Source organism: Heterodontus francisci, chromosome X (genome assembly GCF_036365525.1).
Source record: "Heterodontus francisci isolate sHetFra1 chromosome X, sHetFra1.hap1, whole genome shotgun sequence".
In the NCBI taxonomy this organism is placed as follows: domain Eukaryota; kingdom Metazoa; phylum Chordata; class Chondrichthyes; order Heterodontiformes; family Heterodontidae; genus Heterodontus; species Heterodontus francisci.
This window is the reverse complement of record NC_090421.1, coordinates 11,755,892-11,779,691: the sequence shown is the minus strand read 5'-3', so window position 1 is coordinate 11,779,691 and position 23,800 is coordinate 11,755,892. Positions and strand designations below refer to the sequence as shown.

At 45.5% G+C, this 23,800-nt stretch overlaps 1 protein-coding gene across 4 annotated transcripts in view; it reads left to right on the top strand.

Moving 5' to 3' along the window:
- LOC137358575 (activin receptor type-1-like) overlaps positions 1–23,800 on the top strand; it is a 123,434-nt gene that overhangs the window by 74,251 nt on the left and 25,383 nt on the right. For 3 of the 4 annotated variants that reach the window (XM_068024563.1, XM_068024564.1, XM_068024565.1), the window contains 5 exons: positions 531–733; positions 1,539–1,638; positions 7,955–8,101; positions 9,555–9,830; positions 13,337–13,534. In XM_068024563.1, coding sequence (XP_067880664.1) covers positions 531–733; positions 1,539–1,638; positions 7,955–8,101; positions 9,555–9,830; positions 13,337–13,534 — 924 coding nt within the window. The remainder of the gene's footprint in view (positions 1–530; positions 734–1,538; positions 1,639–7,954; positions 8,102–9,554; positions 9,831–13,336; positions 13,535–23,800) is intronic. The other variant, XM_068024566.1, reaches the window with a different exon arrangement.

Below are 23,800 nucleotides of genomic sequence, written 5' to 3'. Positions count from 1 at the left end.
CACCCTTGTTCCGAAAATCAGCTGGATGTGATCCCGGCAGTTCTGCTGGGGCGGGGAGTGGGTTGCACAGGTGCTGGATCCCAAATGGGCCGGTGTAGGGCGTCTCCACCCAAGATCCATCACCCTGACAACATTGTCCTTGTAACGGAGCAGGCAGAGGCTCTACCCTTTCCAAGGCATGAAAGAAAATCACAGAAAGAGTGGAGACCCCCATAACTGCGTCCCTGGCATGCTTTGGTTAGGTTTCGCAGGTCCCCTGTTACAGCAGGAGACTGGCAGAACCCCCAAAGATTTTCAGGGCTTTCTTTCAGAGGTTGCAGTGCTGTTGTGTATTGCAGTAGCGTAGATCGAGTGTAACGTAGATCAAGTGATGCAGATCAGCCATAATCCAATTAAATGACGGAACAGGCTTGAGGGGCTGAATTACCTCCTCCTGTTCCTATGCTGTGAGGTTTACCACCCTTGAAGTCTGAAGATGGTAAAGATTTCCTCTTTCTGCTCATCATCTCCTGCAATGGTTCTTTCCTCAGACACTCCGGATCCAACAAATAATTTCAGTATCGTGGTCATGATGGTGGTCCCAGTTGTGGTGTTGAGTGTCCTGGTGGTCTTACTGCTGCTATTCTACCAGAAGCTCTGCAAATACCAATTAGTCCCATTTCTGATTAAGGATGAAGAGCGCAGCAAGGCAGACATGTTGAAAGTAACTGAGCTTGGCGACAACACACTCACTGTAAGTTTTCCAATCTTCACCACCAGCCGAATAAGAGAGCCATGAAAAAGGTACAACTTAACTTCACGAAGATGAGACCAGGGGTGAGAGGGTATGACTGGTGATGAGAGATCTGAAAAACGAGGGCTGGATTGACGACATTGAGGCAGGAATTAGATAAATGCTTGGAGAAGAAATATATTAAAGGGCACAGGGAAATGGGATTAGAGTGGAGAGCTCTGATGGGCACAATGAGTTAGTTGGTTTCTTTCTGTGCTCAGATTCTTTTGATTCTATCATGGTAGAATCTTTCCCAATTTCCCAATACTTTGGAGCAGGCTCAACAATGGTCCATACAAACAGCCACTGTTACTAAATAGAGGTTTATGGCTTGCAGCCCAGAAATTCCTGATAACATCGATCTTTCCTTTATTTCTTCCCCTTCTCCTTGTCCTGAAGGCTGTGATTCACAATGGAGGGGGACAGCTCCAGCAGCATGGGCAGCCCCTGGCACATCCCTCAAATAGCCTCGTCAACAAGTGTCAACGGCTTGCCCAACTGTGGCGGGCATCTCTGTTCTCTCATCACCTGTCCTCCACGTGCTTTCCTGAATCCCTGAATTGCAGCCAGGAACAAGAACAGGCAGTCTCGAAGATAATTGGGGGAGTGGGCACTGTATTCGCAAGTTCTTCCAGCTATCGTTAAGAATTCAAAAGCAAACATTTACATGTGGGTAGACACCAGTAACATGCTTGAGAGTTCCTACTAAGAGCTGTTCTAATTCTCAGTAAAAATAGCAAAGGCATCTTTTTGTTTCTCATCTTAGGACCTGTTTGATCACTCCTGCACCTCCGGTAGCGGATCTGGACTCCCTTTCCTTGTCCAGAGAACAGTCGCACGGCAAATTACACTGGTAGAGTGTGTAGGTCAGTACAAACTATTTAGTACACCTTTGTAATGAACTAGTGTTCATTTTCATATGAGATTGAATGAATTGAGTATATCATTTCTATTGTAAACTTGCCCCACGCTATCTCTTTTAATACAATCACTGTGCAAGGACAGGAGAGGGTTTGGATAAACATTTGAAACACAGGAAGATCCAGGGCTATGGAGAGAGCACAGTATGGTGGGATTCCTTTTGGATTGCTATAGAAAAGAGCTACTGGGACTGTAAGTTGGTAAATCACTTGGACCTGATAGATTTCTAGATATTAAAGGCATCAAGGGATATGGGGATAGTGCAGGAAAATAGCATTGAGGTAGAAGATCAGCCATGATCTTATTGAATGCAGAGCAGGCTCAAGGTGCTGAATGGTCTACTCCTGCTCATATTCCCTATGTTCCTATGTTCCTACAATAAGCCGATTGGCCTCCTCTTGTACTACAAAAGGAAAAAAAAGAACTTGCATTTATATGGAGCCTTACACAACCACAAGATGTCCCAAAATGCTTTACAGTCACAGTTAAGTACTTTTTGAAGTGTAGTAATGTTGGAAACAAAGCAGCCAATTTGTGTACAGCCAGGTTCCACAACAGCAATGTGATAATGAACAGATTATCTGTTTTGGTGATGTTGGTTGAGGGATAAATATTAACCCCAGGATAGCAGGGTAAACGCACCTACTCTTCTTCAAAACAGAACTTCGATGGTTCTGTGGGCTGAATTCATTTCGACTGAGAAGTGTAATAAACAGGACCCCTAGTTTCCACCATTCTATAGATGTGGAAATTGTAGCAAAGTTTCTCGTCTGCGACTTTCTCCCTTTGTGCTCCTTCCCCAATTTATCCCCATTGTAACAATTAAAACTGATGCCTGGTGTTCTGAGTCCAAATGGTGTGATCATAAGATCATAAGAACTAGGAGCAGGAGTAGGCCGTCCGGCCCCTCGAGCCTGCTCCGCCATTCAATAAGATCATGGCTGATCTTTTCGTGGACTCAGATCCACTTACCCGCGTTCTCACCGTATCCCTTAATTCCTTTATTGTTCAAAAAGATATCTACCTTAGCTTTAAAAACGTTTACTGAAGAAGCGTCAACTACTTCACTGGGCAAGGAATTCCATAGATTAACAACCCTCTGGGTGAAGAAGTTCCTTCTTAATTCAGTCCTAAATCTGCTCCCTCTAATCTTGAGGCTATGCCCTCTTGTCCTAGCTTCACCTGCCAGTGGAAACATCCTCTCTACTTGTATCTTATCTATTCCCTTCATAATTTTATATGTTTCTATAAGATCCCCCCTCATTCTTCTGAACTCCAATGAATATAATCCCAATCTACACAGTCTCTCCTCATAAACCAACCCCCTCAACTCCGGAATCAACCTAGTGAACCTCCTCTGCATCCTCTCCAGTGCCAGTACATCCTTTCTCAAGTAAGGAGACCAAAACTGCACACAGTACTCCAGGTGCGGCCTCACCAGTACCTTATACAGCTGCAACATAACCTCTCTGCTTTTAAACTCAATCCCTTCAGCAATGAAGGACAAAATTCCATTTGCCTTCCTAATTACTTGCTGTACCTGCAGACCAACCTTCTGCGATTCATGCACAAGGACACCCAGGTCCCTCTGCATAGCAGCATGCTGCAACTTTTTACCATTCAAGTAATAATCCCTTTTACTGTTACTCCTACAGAAATGAATGACTTCACATTTATTAACATTGTATTCCATCTGCCAGACCTTTGCCCACTCACTCAATGTATCTATGTTCCTCTGCAAAGTTTCACAGTCATCTGCACACTTTGCTCTGCCACTCATCTTAGTGTCATCTGCAAACTTTGACACCCTACACGTGGTCCCCAACTCCAAATCATCTATATAAATTGTAAATAATTGCGGTCCCAACACCGATCCCTGAGGCACACCACTAGTGACTGATTGCCAACCAGAATAGCACTCATTTATCCCCACTCTCTGCTTCCTGTTAGTCAACCAATCCTCTATCCATGCTAATACTTTACCCCTAATGCCATGCATCCTTATCTTATGCAGCAGCCTCTTGTGCGGCACCTTGTCGAAGGCCTTTTGGAAATCTAGTTGACCTGAATCATCTAAATCCAATCAATCGACTTTGGGCATAGCATACAAAGGGTAAAATGTAAGAAAATTGATAAGCTGCTAATCAGTGGGGATTTGAAAGATCAGGGTATCTAATGACACCATTGTGTCAGTCAATGAGTTGGAGGTGGGTGGGACTTATGACAGGACTCACAGTAAACGATCTATTTTACAGTGAACAAAGTCTGTTTACTCAACAGAGTCTGCTTAAACAGCACACTATAGCAAAGAGTCTACAGAGTCTAAGTAAAAAGAGTCTCTACAAACTACAGCAAACAGAGCTCATGAACAAAACTACAGCAACATTTCCCGATAAAAACAAGATGATTTCTCCAGCAAAATGCAGTGAGTGGAGGATAGTTAATGCAAATTAATTGTGTAAAACCAATCCCAGACATTTACAGCAAGGCAGTGCCCAGGCATGATCTACAGGGGAATTATCCAATCATCTCCATTCTGGGCAGGAAAGTGGTATCACTATATGCAGCCCACTCCCTCAGCACTGCAATGAAGTGTCAGCCTAGATCATGCGGTTAAGTCTCTGGTGTGGGACTTGAATCCACAACCTTCAGCCTCAGAGTTGAGAGTGCTACCAACTGAGTCGCATCTAACTCAGCACTGACCTTGGATCAAACCTACAGCCTTCTTGGTCTGTATGCTTCAGTTCCACATGAGGCTGTACCCTTGTTAGCTGAGGCATTGGGGCCTTAGCTAACGTCCTTTATTAAAAGTTGTGTCTTAACCTCCAAAAATGGCTGGACTCTTGTCCTGGTTCACCGAGAGGAAATGTGTTGAGGAGCCCACTAACATGGAATAATCCAACGTAGACAGGAGGTAGTTAAAAGAATAACAATGCACAACATACAACGTATGGTTGTTGAATTCATGCCAATGGATAACATTGAGCTCATTTCTACTGCGAATGGGACACAAATGACTCAAACTCATTTCACTTTGTGGAAGTGGCAGCTATTGAATGAAGGAAGCACTTTTGTGCATCTTTAACTCTGGACTTTCCCCATTAAAGGAACAGGGCAGGCCATTGCTTCGAAATGACACATTAAACAAAATCCCCTGTTATTTTTGGTTTGGCAATTTTTTCCACTTTAATTTTCTTCCTTCTCTGCTGACCTACACTGGCTTCTGGTCAAGCAATGTCTTGATTTTAAAATCCTCACCCTTGTTTTTACATCCCTCCATGGCCTCGCCCCTCCCTATCTCTGTAATCTCCTCCAGCCCTGCAACCCTCTGAGATATCTGCACTCCTCTAATTCTAGCTTTTAAAGCATCCCTGATTTTCATTGCTGCATTATTGGTGTCATGTCCTCAGTTGCCAAGACCTTATCCTCTGGAAACAGCCATTTTCCTCCTTAAAGACACTTCTTTAAACCTACCTCATTTTTTTTTCATTTGTTTTGTGGGATGGCCAGGCCAGCATTTATTGCCCTTGAACTGGGCCATTTCAGAGGGTAGTTAAGCGTTAACCACATTGCTGTGGGTCTGGAGTCACATGTAGGCCAGACCAGGTAAGGACGGCAGATTTCCTTCCCTAAAGGGGAATTAGTGAATCAGATGGGTTTTTACAACAATGTTTTCATGGTCATCATTAAACCAGATTTATGAATTGAATTCAAATTTTACCATCTGCTATGGCAGGAGTTGAACCCATGTCCCTAGAGCATTGGCCTGGGTTCTAGATTACTAACCCAGTGACATTACCACGACGCCACCACCTCCCGATCTGCCCTAATATCTCCTTAGGTGGCTCGGCATCAAATTTTGTTTGCTAACTGTCCTGTGAAGTGCCCTGGGATGTTTTCCTGCGTTAAAGGTGCTATATAAATGCAAGTTGCTGTTGTTGTATAAGTGAATGAATCCACTTCTTTGATGTCATATTTGGTGGTGCGAAGCTATACAGGCAAGGAAGGTACGAATTTCAATCTCTGGTCCTTTTTGATTTGGCTGATTGCAACTGGGTCTTCGGAGAGAGGAAAGCTACAGTTGTCCTCTGGCTAGAGAGGGGCCTGGTGTGCAATAGGATACAGCCAGCAGAGTTATGGATGAGCTTAAGTTTATGAAGAGTGGAAGGTGGGAGGCCAGGCAGGAGAGCATGGGATTGGTCGAGTCTGGAGGTAACAAAAGGATGGATGAGGGTTTCAGCAGCAGATGGGCTGAGGCAGAGGTGGCAAGTGATGCCAGGAAGGTTGGAAGTCGGTTTTGCATACAAAACTGCTTCCAATATTCCCTCCTGATACCATTTAGCAATGAATCTTTTTAAATTCAGTCACAGGATGTGAGCATCACTGATAAGGCCAGTTTATTAACCATCCCTAATTGCCCTTGAGAAGGTGATGGTAAGCCACCTTCTTGAACCATTATTATCCATCATACTGCTTTTTGATACAACAGCAAGGCTTGCTAGGCCATTTCAGACGGCAGTTAAAAGTCCACCACATTGCTACGGGTCTGAAGTCACATGTAGGCCAGACCAGGTAAGGATGGCAGATTTCCTTCCCTAAAGTTTAGTGATACAGCACTGAAACAGGCCTTTCGGCCCACCAAGTCTGTGCCGACCATCAACCACCCATTTATACTAATGCTACACTAATCCCATATTCCTACCACATCCCCACCTGTCCCTATATTTCCCTACCACCTACCTACACTAGGGGCAATTGCTAATGGCCAATTTACCTATCAACTTGCAAGTCTTTAGCATGTGGGAGGAAACCGGAGCACCCGGAGGAAACCCACGCAAACACAGGGAGAACTTGCAAACTCCACACAGGCAGTGCCCAGAATTGAACCCGGGTCACTGGAGCTGTGAGGCTGCAGTGCTAACCACTGCGCCACTTTGCCGCCCAGTGAACCAGGTGGGTTTTTGCAACAATCTGGTAGTTTCATGGTTACCATTACTGAAACTAGCTTTTTAATTCAAAATTTATTTAGTTAACATAATTTAAACTCTCTCAGCTGCCTGTGAACTCATCTCAGGTTCTTAGTCCAGTAACATAACCACCATGCTACCATACTGTACTCTTGATTTCAACACAGTAAAGATGGAGGGGTAGAGTGGAGTATTTGGAACCTGGGCGAAGAAAAGAGGAACCTTCACAAGAGCGATGACCACAGTAATACTGATAAAATAGAGAAAGACAGGGAAGCTTTTAGTGGAAAGAGAGGTTGGAGGTCAGAGGTGAGAAGAGTCGTCTATCAGACCACAAACTATTTTTATATTCTTGTCACCATTGTTATCTTATTAGTATCTGGCACCATGTTCCTTGTTGCTAGGCCTGTGTATAGAAAAAATAACACTCGCCCTTCCAGCCCCCAGTCTATTCGTGCATCCTGCCTCAGTGACATTACTCAATTACACCAGTTATAGCCAAAATTCCTGAATTTTTGTACCATGAGCTCATGCCCATTGGGACCTGGACAAGATAGCCAAACTCACTCCACTTGGCACCATTAAAAAGCTTCAGCGAGAGGAGATACTCTCTGGGTAAAGTGTACCAAAGGGTCCCAGGAGTGTCAGTACTCTGGTACCTTGCTCATGTGCGAAAATTCATTATTTTGACCTTCTCTGTGCCCGGAAGAGGGAGGCAACAACCCTACTCCATTGCTTGGGTTCAAACCAGTATTCCAGAGGCTAAATGACGATTTTCTTACTGGTGAACCTTCTTCCATCCTCGCCACCAACCAACTCCCCCCTCCCCACCCCTCTGCCTCCCAGCAATTCCCTTATTTTAATTTACAATTTTCTTCCTTCTGCCTCCCCCATCCTGTAGATGCTGACTCTTGCTGGGCACTGGGAGCCCACTGGTACCTCGCCCATGTTGCCATTCCATGTGTGGGAATCCAGACAGTTGTCAGCAGACTATTCGTCCATAGAGGGCATCACAGCCAAGCCCAATCCTGTTGTGCATCTTTTCGGACAGGGGTTATTGAGTAGCGATGAACCTTTGCCCATTTTTCCCCTCCTTTAGGTCCTGGGCCACTTTGGCCAAATGTCGCACCTCAACACCAACCTGCTTTCATTCAGACCAGCTGATCAAAACTGGGACCCTTCTCCTCCATATGGCCCAATTCCATATCAAAAAGTGGATTCACCTCCATTGAACCAGAAGAGCCCAGTTCCCTTGTTCTAATCCTCTTTCTAATCCACTTTTTGCCTTGTCTAGGAAAAGGACGCTATGGGGAAGTGTGGAGAGGCATGTGGCAGGGGGAAAATGTGGCTGTCAAGATTTTCTCCTCGAGAGATGAACAGTCCTGGTTTAGAGAGACGGAGATCTACAACACAGTATTGCTGAGGCATGATAACGTCCTAGGTAAGTGTTGCAGAATTCCTACAAGGGGGCTGAAGCGACCTAGTTTTACTTCTCTCAGTCGCCCAATCTTTGAATCACAATCGATGCATTTTGCGTGATAAGCCCCCCCGCCCAGGTAGGTACTTACGTTATTGGCAAAGAAACGAATCCCTCCTAATTTGGGCGTCAAATTCATTCAGTTATTTTCTCCTGATTTGCTCCCTCCACTCCTGAAGGCGTTGACTCTTATTGTTCATTGGGCACCTTCTGGGTCAACTGAAACTTTCAAGACTGAGATCAATCGGTTTTGTGTTGGGTGAGGGGATTGAGGGATGTGGAGCTAAGGAGGGTAGATGGAGTTAAGATACAGATCAGCCAGGATCTAATTGAGTGTCGGAAAAGGCTTGAGGGGCTGAATGGCCTCCTCCTGTTCTGAATGTTCTGGTGGCCATACTTTATGTGTGAGTTCTAGTGCACTTTCCAGCAGGAGGCATTGAATAATGATGGTCAACCCGAATGGAGGAATCAGGAGAGGGACTTCCAGGTTGAACTTTCCTTTCCCCTCCCTACCCAGGTTCTCATGATGATGTTGAGGGGCCCATTTCCTGACCCTGTCCCTGAGGCCCATGGTGGGGCTACTTTTCGTGAGTTGGCAGCTGATTTTACATCTGTTCCAAAATGTATTGCCAATGACCGTCTGCCAACTTGCTATCACCCATCTTACACCATCACGCAAAGTCAAGATCTACCATTTCCCCACACCGCGCCCGCCCCCCTCCCCCACCACCGCTTGAATAGCCTGGACACAGCGAATAAAGGGGAATCGGACAGAGAATATTTGTAAAGGGTCCCGTCTGATTTTTCATCCATTTCGATTAATCGACAGAAAAGCAATCTGTGCACAGAGAATCTGGAGAGGGTGCAAAGAAAATGTAATAGACTGATACCAGAACTGAGAGGGATGACCTGATAGAGGTCTTTAGAGTTATGAAAGGGTTAGATAGGGTAGACGTAGAGATAATATTTCCACTTGTGAGATCAGAATTCGAGGCCATAAATATAGGATAGTGACTAATCAATCCAACTGGGAATTCAGGAAAAATGTCTTTACCCAGAGAGTGGTGAGAATGTGGAACTCACTACCACAGGGAGTGGTTGAGGTGAATAGCCTTTAAGGGGAAGCTAGAAAAACACATGAGGGAGAAAGGAATAGAAGGATATGTTGATGGATTGATGAAGAGGGGAGGGAGGAGGCTCATGTGGAGCATAAACACCAGCATGGACCAGTTGGGCCGAATGGCCTGTTTCTGTGCTATAATTACTGTGTAATCAGGCTCCTTTGCCCTCTTGTGCTCCTCTCCAGCTGATTTTCCTTTTATTCGTTGGGTTCAATTGAACTAACATGAATCTTTAGGATGTCCATTTCACGCCCTGATATATTCTAACCAATTGTCCTCGCCTTCACCCTCTCCAGGCTTCATCGCCTCAGACATGACATCACGGAATTCGAGCACCCAGCTTTGGCTCATAACACGCTACCACGAGAATGGATCACTGTACGACTATCTGCAGTGCAACACGGTCGACACAGAGGGCTGTCTAAAGCTCGCGCTGTCAATCATCAGCGGTCTTGTCCACTTACACGCAGAAATCATCGGCACACCAGGCAAAGCCGCCATCGCTCACCGGGACCTGAAAAGCCGAAATATTCTCGTCAAAAGAAACAAGCAATGCTGCATAGCAGACTTAGGTAACGCCGACTAACCAGATTTGCTCTCCATGAGGCCTGTATACTCTCATTAATAATCTGTATCTGAGACTGGCCAACACGCAACGTTCTGCTTCCTTCTTCATGCCTCGATTCTCTTCACCGCACTCTCTCTCCTCAGTTTTGCTTATGGCTGCTTTGAACTTCCCTGGTCTTTCGCTGATCATTATTCACAGCACTGTTCAGCTCTGCACGTTGAGAGAGGATTTCATGCAGATCTTAACAGTTCCATCTTCTGACCAACACTGGCGTTTCTGCTGCTTGTTTCCCCTTCCTATTGGCTCCCCCTGTTGGCCGAAAGAGTTGCGTAGACGGCTGCCAGGACAGTGAGTGTTGGCAAGCTGATCCTGTCCCCACTCGTAATTTATACACTCACTTCCACGCCCACATTGCAGCAGGAGTCACTAGCTGGTGGCCAGGAGCAGGAATCCTGGCTGAGTTTTTCTCCCCTCTGCAGGGCCACAAAAGGCCAATTGTAGCATCTCCTTCAGTCAAACGCAGCTCAGCTAACTCAGAAAAGACTGGGTTGGGGGCCTACTTGTCTGCACAGTGGAATTTTAAAGCATATGCACAAAGTACAACAGAAGGATACCAGTCAGCATAGACAGTTTGCTTAATAATGTCCAGGATGACATACCGCTTTGAATAAATACATTTTGGCTTTGTGGTTTTAATTTTCCTTATTCACTTCCTCTCTTTGGCCTCTCTGTCCCACACACAGTCTCCAGATCATTTCCAGGCTTCTTCCAGCAATTTCCTTTAACCATTTGGTAATCGGTGTGCAATACTATGGGCACAATTGCCAACCAAATGATGGCAAAAGACACCGCACACCGCACGCATCGTCCAAGTACATGCCCTTCAATTTTTCACTGAGTGTTATTTTGATTCTGTTGGTTGGCTGTGAGTCAGAAGGTTGTGGGTTTACACCCCACCCCATAACTTGAGCACATAGTCCAGTGCAGTACTCAGGGAGTGCTGCACTGTCAGAAGTGCTGTCTTTTGGATGGAATATTAAATCGAAGTCCAGTCTCCCTCTTTCGCTGCCTTATCTATGTATCCTATGGCACCATTTGGAGAATATCAGGGAGCTCCCCTTGTGTCCTGACCAACATTCCTCCCTCTACCAACGTCACTAAAACAGGTAACCTGGTCACATATTCACTGCTGTGCGCAAAATGGCTGATGTGTTTGCCTATTTATCAACAACTCTCTTCATAGTAATTCATGGTAAATTAGGGCCAATTCTGAGAAATGTGGTGAGGTGCTATTTAAATGCTGGCTGTGTATGCAGGTTCCCTCGACAGATTTGTCTTTGTAGGTAAAGTATGAAGTCAGCATTGAAGAACAAATATTGGGAAAAAAATGCATGTCACAAAAAACTGCAACAAGATGCTTGTTTGTAATTAATAGCCAATCAGCAGCAAGTTGCCTACATGTTATCAGTAGCCAATCAGCAGCAAGTTGCATGTATGTTATCAATAGCCAATCAGCAGCAAGTTACCTATACACAATCGGTAGTCGATCAGCAGCAAATTGCCTGTATATTATCAGCCAATCAGCAGCAAGCTGCCTGTACACAATCAGCAGCCAATCAGCAGCTTGATGCCTTTATGCAATCAGTAGCCAGTCAGCAGCAAGATGCCTCTTTGTAAGCAGCAGCAAGCTGCCTGTACACAATCAGCAGCCAATCAGCAGCTAGATGCCTTTATGCAATCAGCAGCCAATCAGCAACTAGATGCCTTTATGCAATCAGCAGCCAATCAGCAGCAGCAAGCTGCCTGTACACAATCAGCAGCCAATCAGCAGCTAGATGCCTTTATGCAATCAGCAGCCAATCAGCAGCCAGATGCCTTTATGCAATCAGTAGCCAATCAGCAGCTAGATGCTTTATGCAATCAGCAGCCAATCAGCAGCTAGTTGCCTTTATGGAAGCAGCAGCAAGCTGCCTGCACACAATCAGCAGCCAATCAGCAGCAAGCTGCCTGTGCACAATCAGCAGCCAATCAGCAGCAAGCTGCCTGTACACAATCAGCAGCCAATCAGCAGCAAGCTGCCTGTACACAATCAGCAGCCAATCAGCAGCAAGATGCCTTTATGCAATCAGTAGCCAATCAGCAGCAAGCTGCCTGTACACAATCAGCAGCCAATCAGCAGCAAGCTGCCTGTACACAATCAGCAGCCAATCAGCAGCAAGATGCCTTTATGCAATCAGTAGCCAATCAGCAGCAAGCTGCCTGTACACAATCAGCAGCCAATCAGCAGCAAGCTGCCTGTGCACAATCAGCAGCCAATCAGCAGCAAGATGCCTGTACACAATCAGCAGACAATCAGCAGCAAGATGCCTTTATGCAATCAGTAGCCAATCAGCAGCAAGATGCCTTTATGTAAGCATCAGCAAGCTGCCTGTACACAATCAGCAGCATGCTGCCTGTGCACAATCAGCAGCAAGATGCCTGTACACAATCAGCAGCAAGTTGCCTATATGTTATCAGTAGCCAATCAGCAGCATGTTGCCTGTGCACAATCAGTAGCCAATCAGCAGCAAGATACCTTTATGCAAACAGCAGTCAATCAGCAGCAAGTTGCCTATATGTTATCAGTAGCCAATCAGCAGCAAGTTGCCTATATGTTATCAGTAGCCAATCAGCAGCAAACTGCCTTTATGTTATCAGTAGCCAATCAACAGCAAGTTGCCTTTATGCAAACAGCAGCCAATCAGCAGCAAGATGTTTGTGCACAATCAGTAGCCAATCAGCAGCAAGTTGCCTGTATGTAATTGTTAACCAATCAGCAGCAAGTTGCCTTATGTAATCAGCAGCCAATGAACAACAAGATGCCTGTATAAAATCAGTAGCCAATCAGCAGCAAACAGCTGGAAAATAAGCAGACTGTGAGAGTCCAGGAGCAATGGGAGTTGGAATCGGGAGTGGGATATAGGGGAAGGGGATGCAGGTGGGGGGAAGTGGGGTTGGGGGTGGGGGTTTGGAGTGGGTATTTGGCGTAGGGAGGAAGAGCTGCCAGAATCAAAAGCAGTATTGGGGCAGGGGAAGCGTTGCCAAATCCAGGAGAGGCAGCAGCACTGATACAGTCAGCTTTCATAGAAGTGGTGCAGGAAAGTTAAAGCAGCACAATGCTTTGTACAAACTCTGCAAACTCCTGTAACAGCCGACTGGGCCAGTGCTGCGGCCTCTGCTGCTCTCCTTTCTGGCAGCAGACGTTGGTTGGGGGCTCCCGGGTCCTCCCAGGTGGTGATCTTGCTTATGGGTGAAAGCAAACTCAGGTGACAATCCCTATGATTTTGCTTTTCATCCTGTGGGGATTTACCCTCAACACCTCCTTCAACATTGTGACCGAGATTTGGAATACACCATGTGGGAGCCACGAGTGTTGGCCCAGTTTGTTGACGCCTTTTCAATATCTCTGTACCTTGATGCTAATGCATTGCTGTCCGAATCATTGTAACTTTCTCCTTCACTGTACTGCAGGTTTGGCTGTCATACACTCCCACAGCAATGACTTCCTGGACATTGGAAACAACCCCAAAGTGGGGACAAAGCGTTACATGGCCCCAGAGGTGCTGGATGAGACAATTCGCACCAACTGCTTTGAGTCATACAAATGGACAGACATCTGGGCATTCGGTCTTGTACTGTGGGAGATTGCAAGGAGAACAGTGATGAATGGTAAGTGTTACAGTAGTGACGTGAGTGCTGCAGAAACCGTTATCCTGTGGTAGAGCTAAGCAGAGGAACAGGAGGAGGCCATTCAGCCCATGAACATGAAGCTTTGGTACAGCTGCTTTCGCTTCAGCTGCGGAGCCTTTGCAGTGACGTACTCCAGTTGGCAATTTTAATTCTCCACCTTGATCCCTCTCTGTCAGTGGCCTCCTGCACTGTTCCAATGAAGCTCAATGTAAAACAACAACAACTTATATTTATATAGCGCCTTTAATGTAATGGAAACGTCCCAAGGCGTTTCATAAGAGCGTTATAAAACAAAATATGACACTGATTATTTGCAGGTGGAGGGTGTTAATTGGGGTCTTACTTGAACACTTATAAGCAGACACTTACTGACTGGTGGCGGGTTTGAGTGAAGAGCTACATGTTTGTAATCCTTTTATTCTGCAAAATAAATGTGCAGCTGAATAAAGATAGGCTCCAGCATTATCCTTCCACAACACGCTTTCTGGTATTTAACAATTAGGACAGATGACCAAAAGCTTGCTCAAAGAGGTAGGTTTTAAGGAGTGTCTTAAAGGAGGAAAGTGAGGTAGAGAGGCAGAGAGATGTAGGGAGGGTATTCCCGAGCTTCGGGCCGAGGCAACAGAAGGCACAACCACCAGTGGTGGGGCGATTAAAATCATGGATGCACAAGAGGTCAGAGTTAGAGGAGTGCAGATATCTTGGAGGGTTGTCCGGCTGGAGGAGATTACAGAAATAGAGAGGGGCGAGGCCAAGGAGGGATTTGAAAACAAAGATGAGAATTTTAAAATCAAGATGTTGCTTGACCAGGAGCCAATTAGGTCAGCGAGCACAGGAGTCATAGGTGAACGGGACTTGGTGCGAGCTAAGAACACAGGCAGCAGAGTTTTGGATGACTTCAAGTTTACGCAGGGTAGAATGTGGGAAGCCAGTCAGGAGTGTGTTGGAATAGTCAAGTCTAGAGGTAATGAAGGCATGAATGAGGGTTTCAGAATTGGAGGCGGCAGCAGTGGCTGCGGATAAATCGGAGCAGGGGAAAAGAGGACCTGATCGGAGATACTAGCAGAAGCAGAAAATAAAAGAGAGTGAGCCGGAGAACAGTATGGACCTGATTGCTTTTTTAGAAATACACCAAGGCATGACGTGACAGGAAAGCAGGTATTTGAAGTGTGTTGTATGACAGTCTGAGTGTGGTCTGAGCAGCAGCGGCAGAGGATAAAAGAGAGAGACACAGCAGGGGAACAGTTAGGACCTGATCAGAGACTAGCAGCTGTACTTTGTATCGGTGTTTACTGAGGAAGAGGATGCTGACAAAATATCGGTAGAAGTGGAAATGGTAGAGGTAATGGGTGGGGTGAAAATTGATAGGCAGGATGTACTGGAAAGGCTGGCTATGTTTAGAATGGATAAGTCGCCTGGTCCAGATGGCTTGCATCCCAGGTTGCTAAAGGAGGTGGGAGTGGAGATAGCAGAAGGGTTTGCCATAATCTTCTCTAGATACGGGGAGATGCCAGAGGATTGGAGAGTGGCAAATGTGACACCCTTATTCAAGAAAGGGTGTAAGGACAATCCGAGTAACTACAGGCTGGCCAGTTTAACATCAGTGGTGGGTAAGGTTATAGAAACAATAATCATGGATAAAATCAGCAGGCACTTGGAGAGGTTTGAGTTAATTAAGGAGAGACAGCACAGATTTGTAAAAGGCAGATCATGCTTGACTAACCTAACTGAATTTTTTGATGAAGTAACAGAGAAGATTGATGAAGGGAAAACAATGGATGTTGTCTGTATGGATTTTAAGAAAGCCTTTGACAAAGTACCACATAAAAGGCTGGTTAACAAAATTGAGGCTCATGGAATAGGAGAGTCAGTGTCAGCTTGGATTTTTTAAAAATTGGTTTGAGAACAGAAAACAGTGAGTTGTGGTAAATGGTTGTTTTTCAGACTGGAGGATGTTAGACAGTGGTGTTCCCCAAGGGTCAGTGCTAGGACCACTGCTATTTTGATTTATATAAATGACTTGGATCTTGGAATACAGAGTAAAATTTCAAAACTTGCCGTGATATCAAACTTGGAGGTATGGCGGACAGTGAGGATGATACCAATCAACTGCAACATGACATAGATAGACTAGCAGAATGGGCAGACAAGTGGCAGATAGAATTTAATAAAAAGAAGCATGAGGTGATGCGTTTTGGCAGAAGGGATAGGGAGAGGCAATTTATACTAAATGGCACAGTTCGAAAGAGTGTACAGGAACAGAGGGATCTGGGGGTTCATGTGCATAGATCTTTAAAGATGGCAGGACATATTGAGAGAGTAGTTAGCGAAGCATATGGGATCTTGGGCTTCATAAACAGAGGAATTGAGTACAAAAGCAGGGAAGTTATGCTGAACCTTTATAAAACTCTGGTTAGGCCCCAACTAGAGTATTGTGTCCAGTTCTGGTCACAACACTTTAGGAAGGATGTGAGGGTCCTTGAGAGGGTGCAGAGGAGATTTACCAGAATGGTTCCAGGGATGAGGGAGTTTAGTTACACGGTTAGGTTGGAGAAGCTGGGGTTGTTCTCCTTGGAGCAAAGGAGATTGAGGGGAATTTTGATTGAGGTGTTCAAGATTAAGACAGGTTTAGATAAGGTAGACAAAGAAAAGCTATTCCCATTAGCTGATGGTACAAGGACTCGGGGACACAGATTTAAGGTTTTGGGCAAGAGATGTGGTGGGGGTGTGAGGAAGAAAGTTTTTTACGCAGCAAGTGGTAATGGCCTGGAACTCGCTGCCTATGAGGGTTGTGGAAGTAGAGACAATGAATGGTTTCAAAAGGAAATTAGATGGGAACTTGAGGGAAATAAACATGCAGTGTTGCGGAGATAGAGCAGGGGAATGGGATTGATTGGATTGCTCAACAGAGAGCCAGCATGGACTCGATGGGCCAAATAGCCTCCTTCTGTGCCATAATGACTCTATGGCTCTATTCTCTTTCATCAGGACTGAAACAGGTTTGAGATGTAACAGGTTCAATGCAAGTACAGAGGCAGGGAAAAGAGAATATAAGGAAGAAAGGGAGATAGTTCCCCATCAGGATGGTGTGTAACTTGACAAGGAACTTGCAGGAGATGGTGTTACCATGCACCTGCTGCCCTTGTCCTTCTAGGCAATGACTGGCACTGCCATCTGTAATGTGACATAAATGCACCAGTGGCAATACTACCAGAGGAGCTAATAACCACCTCTAGTCTTCCAAGGCTCTCTTTGGAAGCAAAGCCAAATAAGAAATTCCATTGCTAACGGTGGGCCTCTGCTCTTGCTGGCTGCTGTTAGTTCAGCTAGTCCATACTACCAAGCAGCACAAGTTCCATATTCTTTATAGAGAGCTCCTGATATTGGGAAAGATCCAAGGGCAAAATATTGAAAATCTCAGCAGCAATTTGCAATGGGCTGGGGCTGTTTTCTCTAGAAAAGAGAAGGCTGAGGGATGACCTGAAAGAGGGAGTTAGAACTATGAAGAGGTTCGACAGGATAGACGTAAAGAAGACGTAAGTCATGAGGGGTCTGGACAGAGCAGATATAGAGAAACTGTTCCCACTCGTGAAAGGATCGAGAATGAGAGGGCACAGAACTTTTTCACGCAGTGAGTGGTTAAGGTCTGGAATGCACTGCCTGAGAACGTGGTGGAGGCAGATTCAATTGAAGCATTCAAAAGGGAATTTGAGAATTATATGAGAAGGAAGAATGTGCAGGTTACGGGGAGAAGGCCGGGGAATGGAACTGAGTGAATTGCTCTTTCAGAGAGCCAGTGTGGACACGATGGGCCGAATGGCCTCCTTCTGCACTGTAACAATTCTGTGATTGTGATAACATAGATGCATTTGAGGGGGAATTTAAATAAGCACTTGAGGGCGAAAGGAATATATGTTGATTGGGTTAGATGATGTCGGTTAGGAGGAAGCTCATGTGGAGCATAAACACTCGTATAGACCAGTAGGGCCGAATGGCCTGTTTCTGTGCTGTAAATTCTATGTAATGTAACGCTGACTAAATTGGACAGTTGGACAACATTGCTGTCAACAGTTAGCAACCAAAGCAGTTTTTCTACAGTTGCTACAATTATGACCACAGGAAACTGATAATTTACTTTCACATAGTTAGAACAAATGGACTCCTGTCATCAACTCTCTCCATTAGCCCGGAGTTACTCAACCTTGTGTTTATTTCATGCTAAATTATCATTCATTGAAAACAGTTTAATCTCATGTCAGCACCCAGTTTGGGACAAAGGGAGAGTAATGAGCCTTGTGAATGTAATCCTCTTGATTAGAAACTCAGCGACAAGCTGCCCTAATCTTATCAGGCGGTTCTTATGGGGGCTATATAGAAGAGTGTGGGAAGGGGTCATGGCAGGAACTCGATGAGAGTCTCTTGTCTGCCAATGGTTCTGAAGCCCATGGAAACAATTTGCCTCATTAGCAGTCATCCAGAACGAACAGGTTGGGTTAAGTTATCTGTGTTTATTAATGTTTGTGGTTCTGGAATGACTTACTGTTATTTGAGAGTTTTTTTTCAGAACTCCAGTCATTCTATGTGGCTTGGCAACATGATACAAGTTTCTCATGACCCTTCCCTTCCTCCACCCCCCCCCCCCCCCTCCATTTTAGAGAGTGCTTGATAAAAAAAATCAGGGTGCGGGGAGTGGCTGTTCATGCCCTCTGATTGCGATGAGTGAATGGCATTCAGAAGAAATTTTCCACACCACATTGTGTCCCGACGTTACATGGGGGCCATTTTAACCTGACCCACCCAGCGGGAGGATAACCAAGAATAAAATTAGGTGGGGTCTGAATCCCATCAGTTAAAATTGAACCCCCCCACCCCCCATCCTTCCGCAAGAGTGTTCGTTACAGGGCCCCCAAATGCCAAAGGGATTCCCGTACAGACAGGAACATTTCTATATTTGCTCTGCTTCGGGACACCTTCCCACCATTGACAGTCATTAGAACACAGGAGAGATAAAGAATGATTTTCCTCAGGGTGTAAATCATTTTGAAACGGTCAACTGCTGAAGAACACAAATACTAACCTAAGTGCTGAGGAACAGATATTCACCGAAAAATAGCATCATTAAAAAAATGTCTCCTCATCTCCCCTCTGGTTCCTTTGCCAATTATCTTAAGAGCATAAGAACATGAGAAATCAGAGCAGGAGTAGACCATATGGCCTCTCGAGCCTGCTCCACCATTCAGTACGATCATGACTGATCCTCGGCCTCAACTCCACTTTCCCGCCTGCTCCCCATATCCCTTGACTTCCCTACAGACCAAAAATCTGTTGATCTCAGCCTTAAATATATTCAATGATGGAGCATCCGCAACCCTCTGGGGTAGAGAATTCCAAAGATTCACAACCCTCAGTGAAGAAATGTCTCCTCACTTCAGTCCTAAATGATCGGCCTCCTATCCTGAGACTGTTTCCCCGTGTTCTAGATTCCCCAGCCAGAGAAAACAACCTCTCAGTGTCTACTCTGTCAAGCCCCTTCAGAATCTTGTGCGTTTCGATAAGATCACCTCTCATTCTTCTAAACTCCAGAGAGTATAGACCCAATTTACTAATTTACTCAGCCTCTCATCACAGGACAACCCCCTCATCCCAGGTATCAATCCAGAGAACATTTGCCGCACTGCCTGCAATGCAAGTATATCCTTTCTCAAATATGGAGAGCAAAACTGTACAGGTGTGGTCTCACCAGAGCTTTATACAATTGTAGTAAAACTTCCTTATTCTTATACTCCAATCCCTTTGCAATAAAGGCCAACATGCTATTTGCCTTCCTAGTTGCTTGCTGTACCTTCATGTTAACTTTTTGTGTTCCTTGTACGAGTCCCACATCAACATTTACAATTTAGCACCTTTTAAAAAATATTCTGCTTTTCTATTCTTACTACCAAAGTGCATAACCTCACGCTTCCCCACATTATAATTCATCAGCCACCTTGTTGCCCATTCACTTAACCTTTCTATATCTTTTTGCAGCCTCTTTGTGTCCTTCTCACAGCTTACATTCCCACCTAGCTTTGTATCGCCAGCAAACTTAGACACATTACTCTCGATCTCTTTGTGTAATCATTAATATAGAGTGTAAATAGCTGAGGCCCCAGCTCTGATCCTTGTGGCACTCCATTGGTCACAGCCTGCCAACTTGAAAATGTCCCATTTATCCCTACTCTCTGCTTCCTGTCCGTTAACAAACCCTCTATCCATGTTAATATATTACCCCCAACTCCATGAGCCTTTATCTTGTGTATTAACCTTTATTGAATGCCTATTGGAAATCTAAGTCTACTACATCTACTGGTTCCCCTTTATCTACCCTACCAGTTACATCCTCAAAAAACACTAATAAATTTATCAAACACCATTTCCCTTTTGTAAAACTATGTTGACTCTTTCTGATCATACGATGATGCCTTAAATTTGTGCCCTCTGGTTACAAACCCTCCACCCAGTAGAAGCAGCTTCTCTCTATCTATTGTATCAAAACTCCTTCATAGTTTTGAACACCCTCTATCAAATCTCCCCTTAGCCCTCTCTGCTCTCAGGCGAAGAATCCCATCTTCTCTAGTCTCTCCACATTACCGGGGCCCCTCATCTCTGGTACCATTCGAGAGAATCTTCTCTGTACCCTCTGTAAGGCCTTGACATCCTTCCTAAAGCGTGGTGCCCAGAATTGGACACAATACTCCAGCTGAGGCCTAACCAGTAATTTATAAAGATTTAGCATAACTTCCTTGCTTTTGTACACTATGCCTCTATTTATAAAGCCTAGGATTCCATAGCCTTTTTCAACTGTTTTTTTCCCACTGCATTTTACTCAGTACATTAATTTACCATGGAGGGCTTAACCTTTGCAAACTAAATGTCAAGGGTAGCAATTCCTTTGCGCGTTCCAATTATGCCATGGTTTAGTTAAGGAAGATGACTTTTATGAGGAGACACTGAACACAGGTGTGACAGCGCCTGAGCTGTTGTGTCTGTCCGTCACTACCTCAGGAGCCACATTTACAAACTCTGATACTCCTACCTGGGAAAGATTGAACAGGCTGGAGCTCTTTCCTCTAGAAAAAGAGAAAACTGAGGCATGACCTGATAGAGATCTTTAAAATTATGAAGGGTTTAATAGGGTAGACGTGGAGAAGATGTTTTCACTTGCGGGGGAGTCCAAAAGTAGGGGCCATAAATAAAGATAATCACCAAGAAATCCAATAGGAAATTCAGAAGAAACTTCTTTACCCAGAGAGTGGTAATTATGTGGAACTCACTATCACAGGGAGTGGTTGAGGTGAATAGCGTAGATGCATTTAAGGGGAATCTAGATAGAAGGTTATGCTGATAGGGTGAGATGAGGTAGGGTGCGAGGAGGCTCATGTGGAGCATAAACACCAGTATAGACCAGTTGGGCCGAATGGCCTTTTTCTGTGCTGTAATTACTTTGTAATCCCTAGGTTATCGGCCAGAGTTCCTGCTTTTTACTATTTAACAACCGACAGACTGGGCAGTTCATTTCCCAACCCTCCTGGAGTTTCCATGAATTAAAGATTAATATTCTGGAAACTGCCGTGAGCATCCCAGGAGAAAAAACACATTTGCATTTTTAAAAAATTGATTTCATTTATTGCTCATAAAAGTATTGGAGATGGCCTGTTTCTGTGCTGTACATTTTGTGTAATATAAGAGGAGACCTGCATGTTATTTCTTTGCTACCTCCACTTCACAAGCTGAGAGTGTCACTGAGATATGACACCCTGCCCCAGGCTGACAACCTTCAGCTTTCCAACACAGCCACTGCTGGGACCATCTGCCAGATCAGTCAGTCCAGAACCAGCGATGCATCAAGGAAGTGGCAGATGCAATGTTTTAAAGAGGCTGCACCTTTAATCAGGTTCCCGTGAAAAGAAAGCATCAGTTTGACAGGGCGACTCACTTTTAGCAGGTGGCTGGATTATTAAGCGTGCAGAGCATAGTAGAGGGCACTTAATGTTTAAGTGGTGTCTGATCACAGGAACGTAATTATGTAAAGTTGATTGCCCTAGATCCCGGAAGTAGCCATGATGCCCCAATGTTTTGAAGGCTGAGACAGACAGGGCTGCTAGGAGACCAGGGCTACTCTCTGCAGCCCTGGGTTAGGAGCATCTGAGGAAACACCGCAACAGCAGCAAAGGGAGCTGTCTTATCTGACCCTGCTGCTGTCATATCCCAGAGGCTGGGTCCTCCAGCAGGATGATCAGCAATCTGCATGAGAACAGGCCTCAGGGCACCACTGAGCAGTGTGAAAGCCTGTCATCCAGCTTCAGTTGAGCTTAATCCCCAGCCTGTCAAATCCGATTCTGATATACTCCTCTGAAACAGAACCTGAGGTCTCAATTACCTCAGTCATGGCATCCATGAGAGCCAAGTAGTTAGGGCTTGGTCCCTCTGTCTGGGAGAACCAATCTGCAAGTGGCCATGAAGTTGCCAGGTGTCCCAAGGTGCACCGCAGTTGTGCAAATTTCTCGTGCGTTGCTGCTGAGACATTGAAGATGCTGCACATTCTCCAACAACTGACATGGGGTGTTCAGTCTGGTCTCAAAGAAAGGACTTGCATTTCTCTAGCATCTTTCACAACCTCAGGACATCCCAAAGCCCTTTACAGCCAATGAAGTCATCAACAGTGCCATCAAGCGGCACTTGCTTAGCAACAACCTGCTCAGTGATGCTCAGTTTGGGTTCCGCCAGGGCCACTCAGCTCCTGACCTCATTACAGCCCTGGTTCAAACATGGACAAAAGAGCTGAACTCCAGATGTGAGGTGAGAGTGACTGCCCTTGACATCAAGGCAGCATTTGACCGAGTATGGCATCAAGGAGCCCTAGCAAAACTGAGGTCAATGGGAATCAGGGGGAAAACCCTCCGCTGGCTGGAGTCATACCTAGCGCAAAGGAAGATGGTTGTGGTTGTTGGAGGTCAATCATCTGAGCTCCAGGACATCACTGCAGGAGTACCTCAGGGTAGTGTCCTAGGCCCAACCATCTTCAGCTGCTTCATCAATGACCTTCCTTCAATCATAAGGTCAGAAGTGGGGATGTTCGCTGATGATTGCACAATGTTCAGCACCATTCACAACTCCTCAGATACTGAAGCAGTCCGTGTAGAAATGCAGCAAGACCTGGACAATATCCAGGCTTGGGCTGATAAGTGGCAAGTAACATTCGTGCCACACAAGTGCTAGGCAATGACCATCTCCAACAAAAGAGAATCTAACCATCTCCCCTTGACATTCAACGGCATTACCATCGCTGAATCCCTCACTATCAACATCCTAGGGGCTACCATTGACCGAAAACTGAACTGGAGTAGCCATATAAATACCGTGGCTACAAGAGCAGGTCAGAGTCTAGGAATCCTGAGGCGAGTAACTCACCTCCTGACTCCCCAAAGCCTGTCCACAATCTACAAGGCACAAGTCAGGAGTGTGATGGAATACTCTCCACTTGCCTGGATGGGTGCAGCTCCAACAACACTCAAGAAGCTCGACACCATCCAGAATAAAGCGGCCCGCTTGATTGGCACCGCATCTACAAACATTCACTCCCTCCACCACCGACGCACAGTGGCAGCAGTGTGTACCATCTACAAGATGCACTGCAGCAATGCACCAAGGCTCCTTCGACAGCACCTTCCAAACCCACGAACTCTACCAACTAGAAGGACAAGGGCAGCAAATACATGGGAACACCACCACCTGCAAGTTCCCCTCCAAGTCACACACCATCCTGACTTAGAACTTTATCGCCGTTCCTTCACTGTCGCTGTGTCAAAATCCTGGAACTCCCTTCCTAACAGCACTGTGGGTGTATCTACCTCACATGGACTGCAGCGGTTCAAGAAGGCAGCTCACCACCACCTTCTCAAGGGCAATTAGGGATGGGCAATAAATGCTGGCCTGGCCAGCGACGCCCACATCCCGTGAATGAATTTTTTAAAAAAGTACTTTTGAAGTGTAGTCACTGTTGTAATGGAGGAAACCCAGCAGCCAATTTGCACACAGCAAACTCCCACAAACAGCAATGTGATAATGCCCAGATAATCTGTTTTTTCTGATGTTGATTCAGAGATAAATATTGGCCAGGACACTGGGGAGACTCCCCTGCTCTTCTTCCAATAGTGTCATGGAATCTTAGACATCCCCCTAAGAGGGCAGACAGGGGTTAACGTC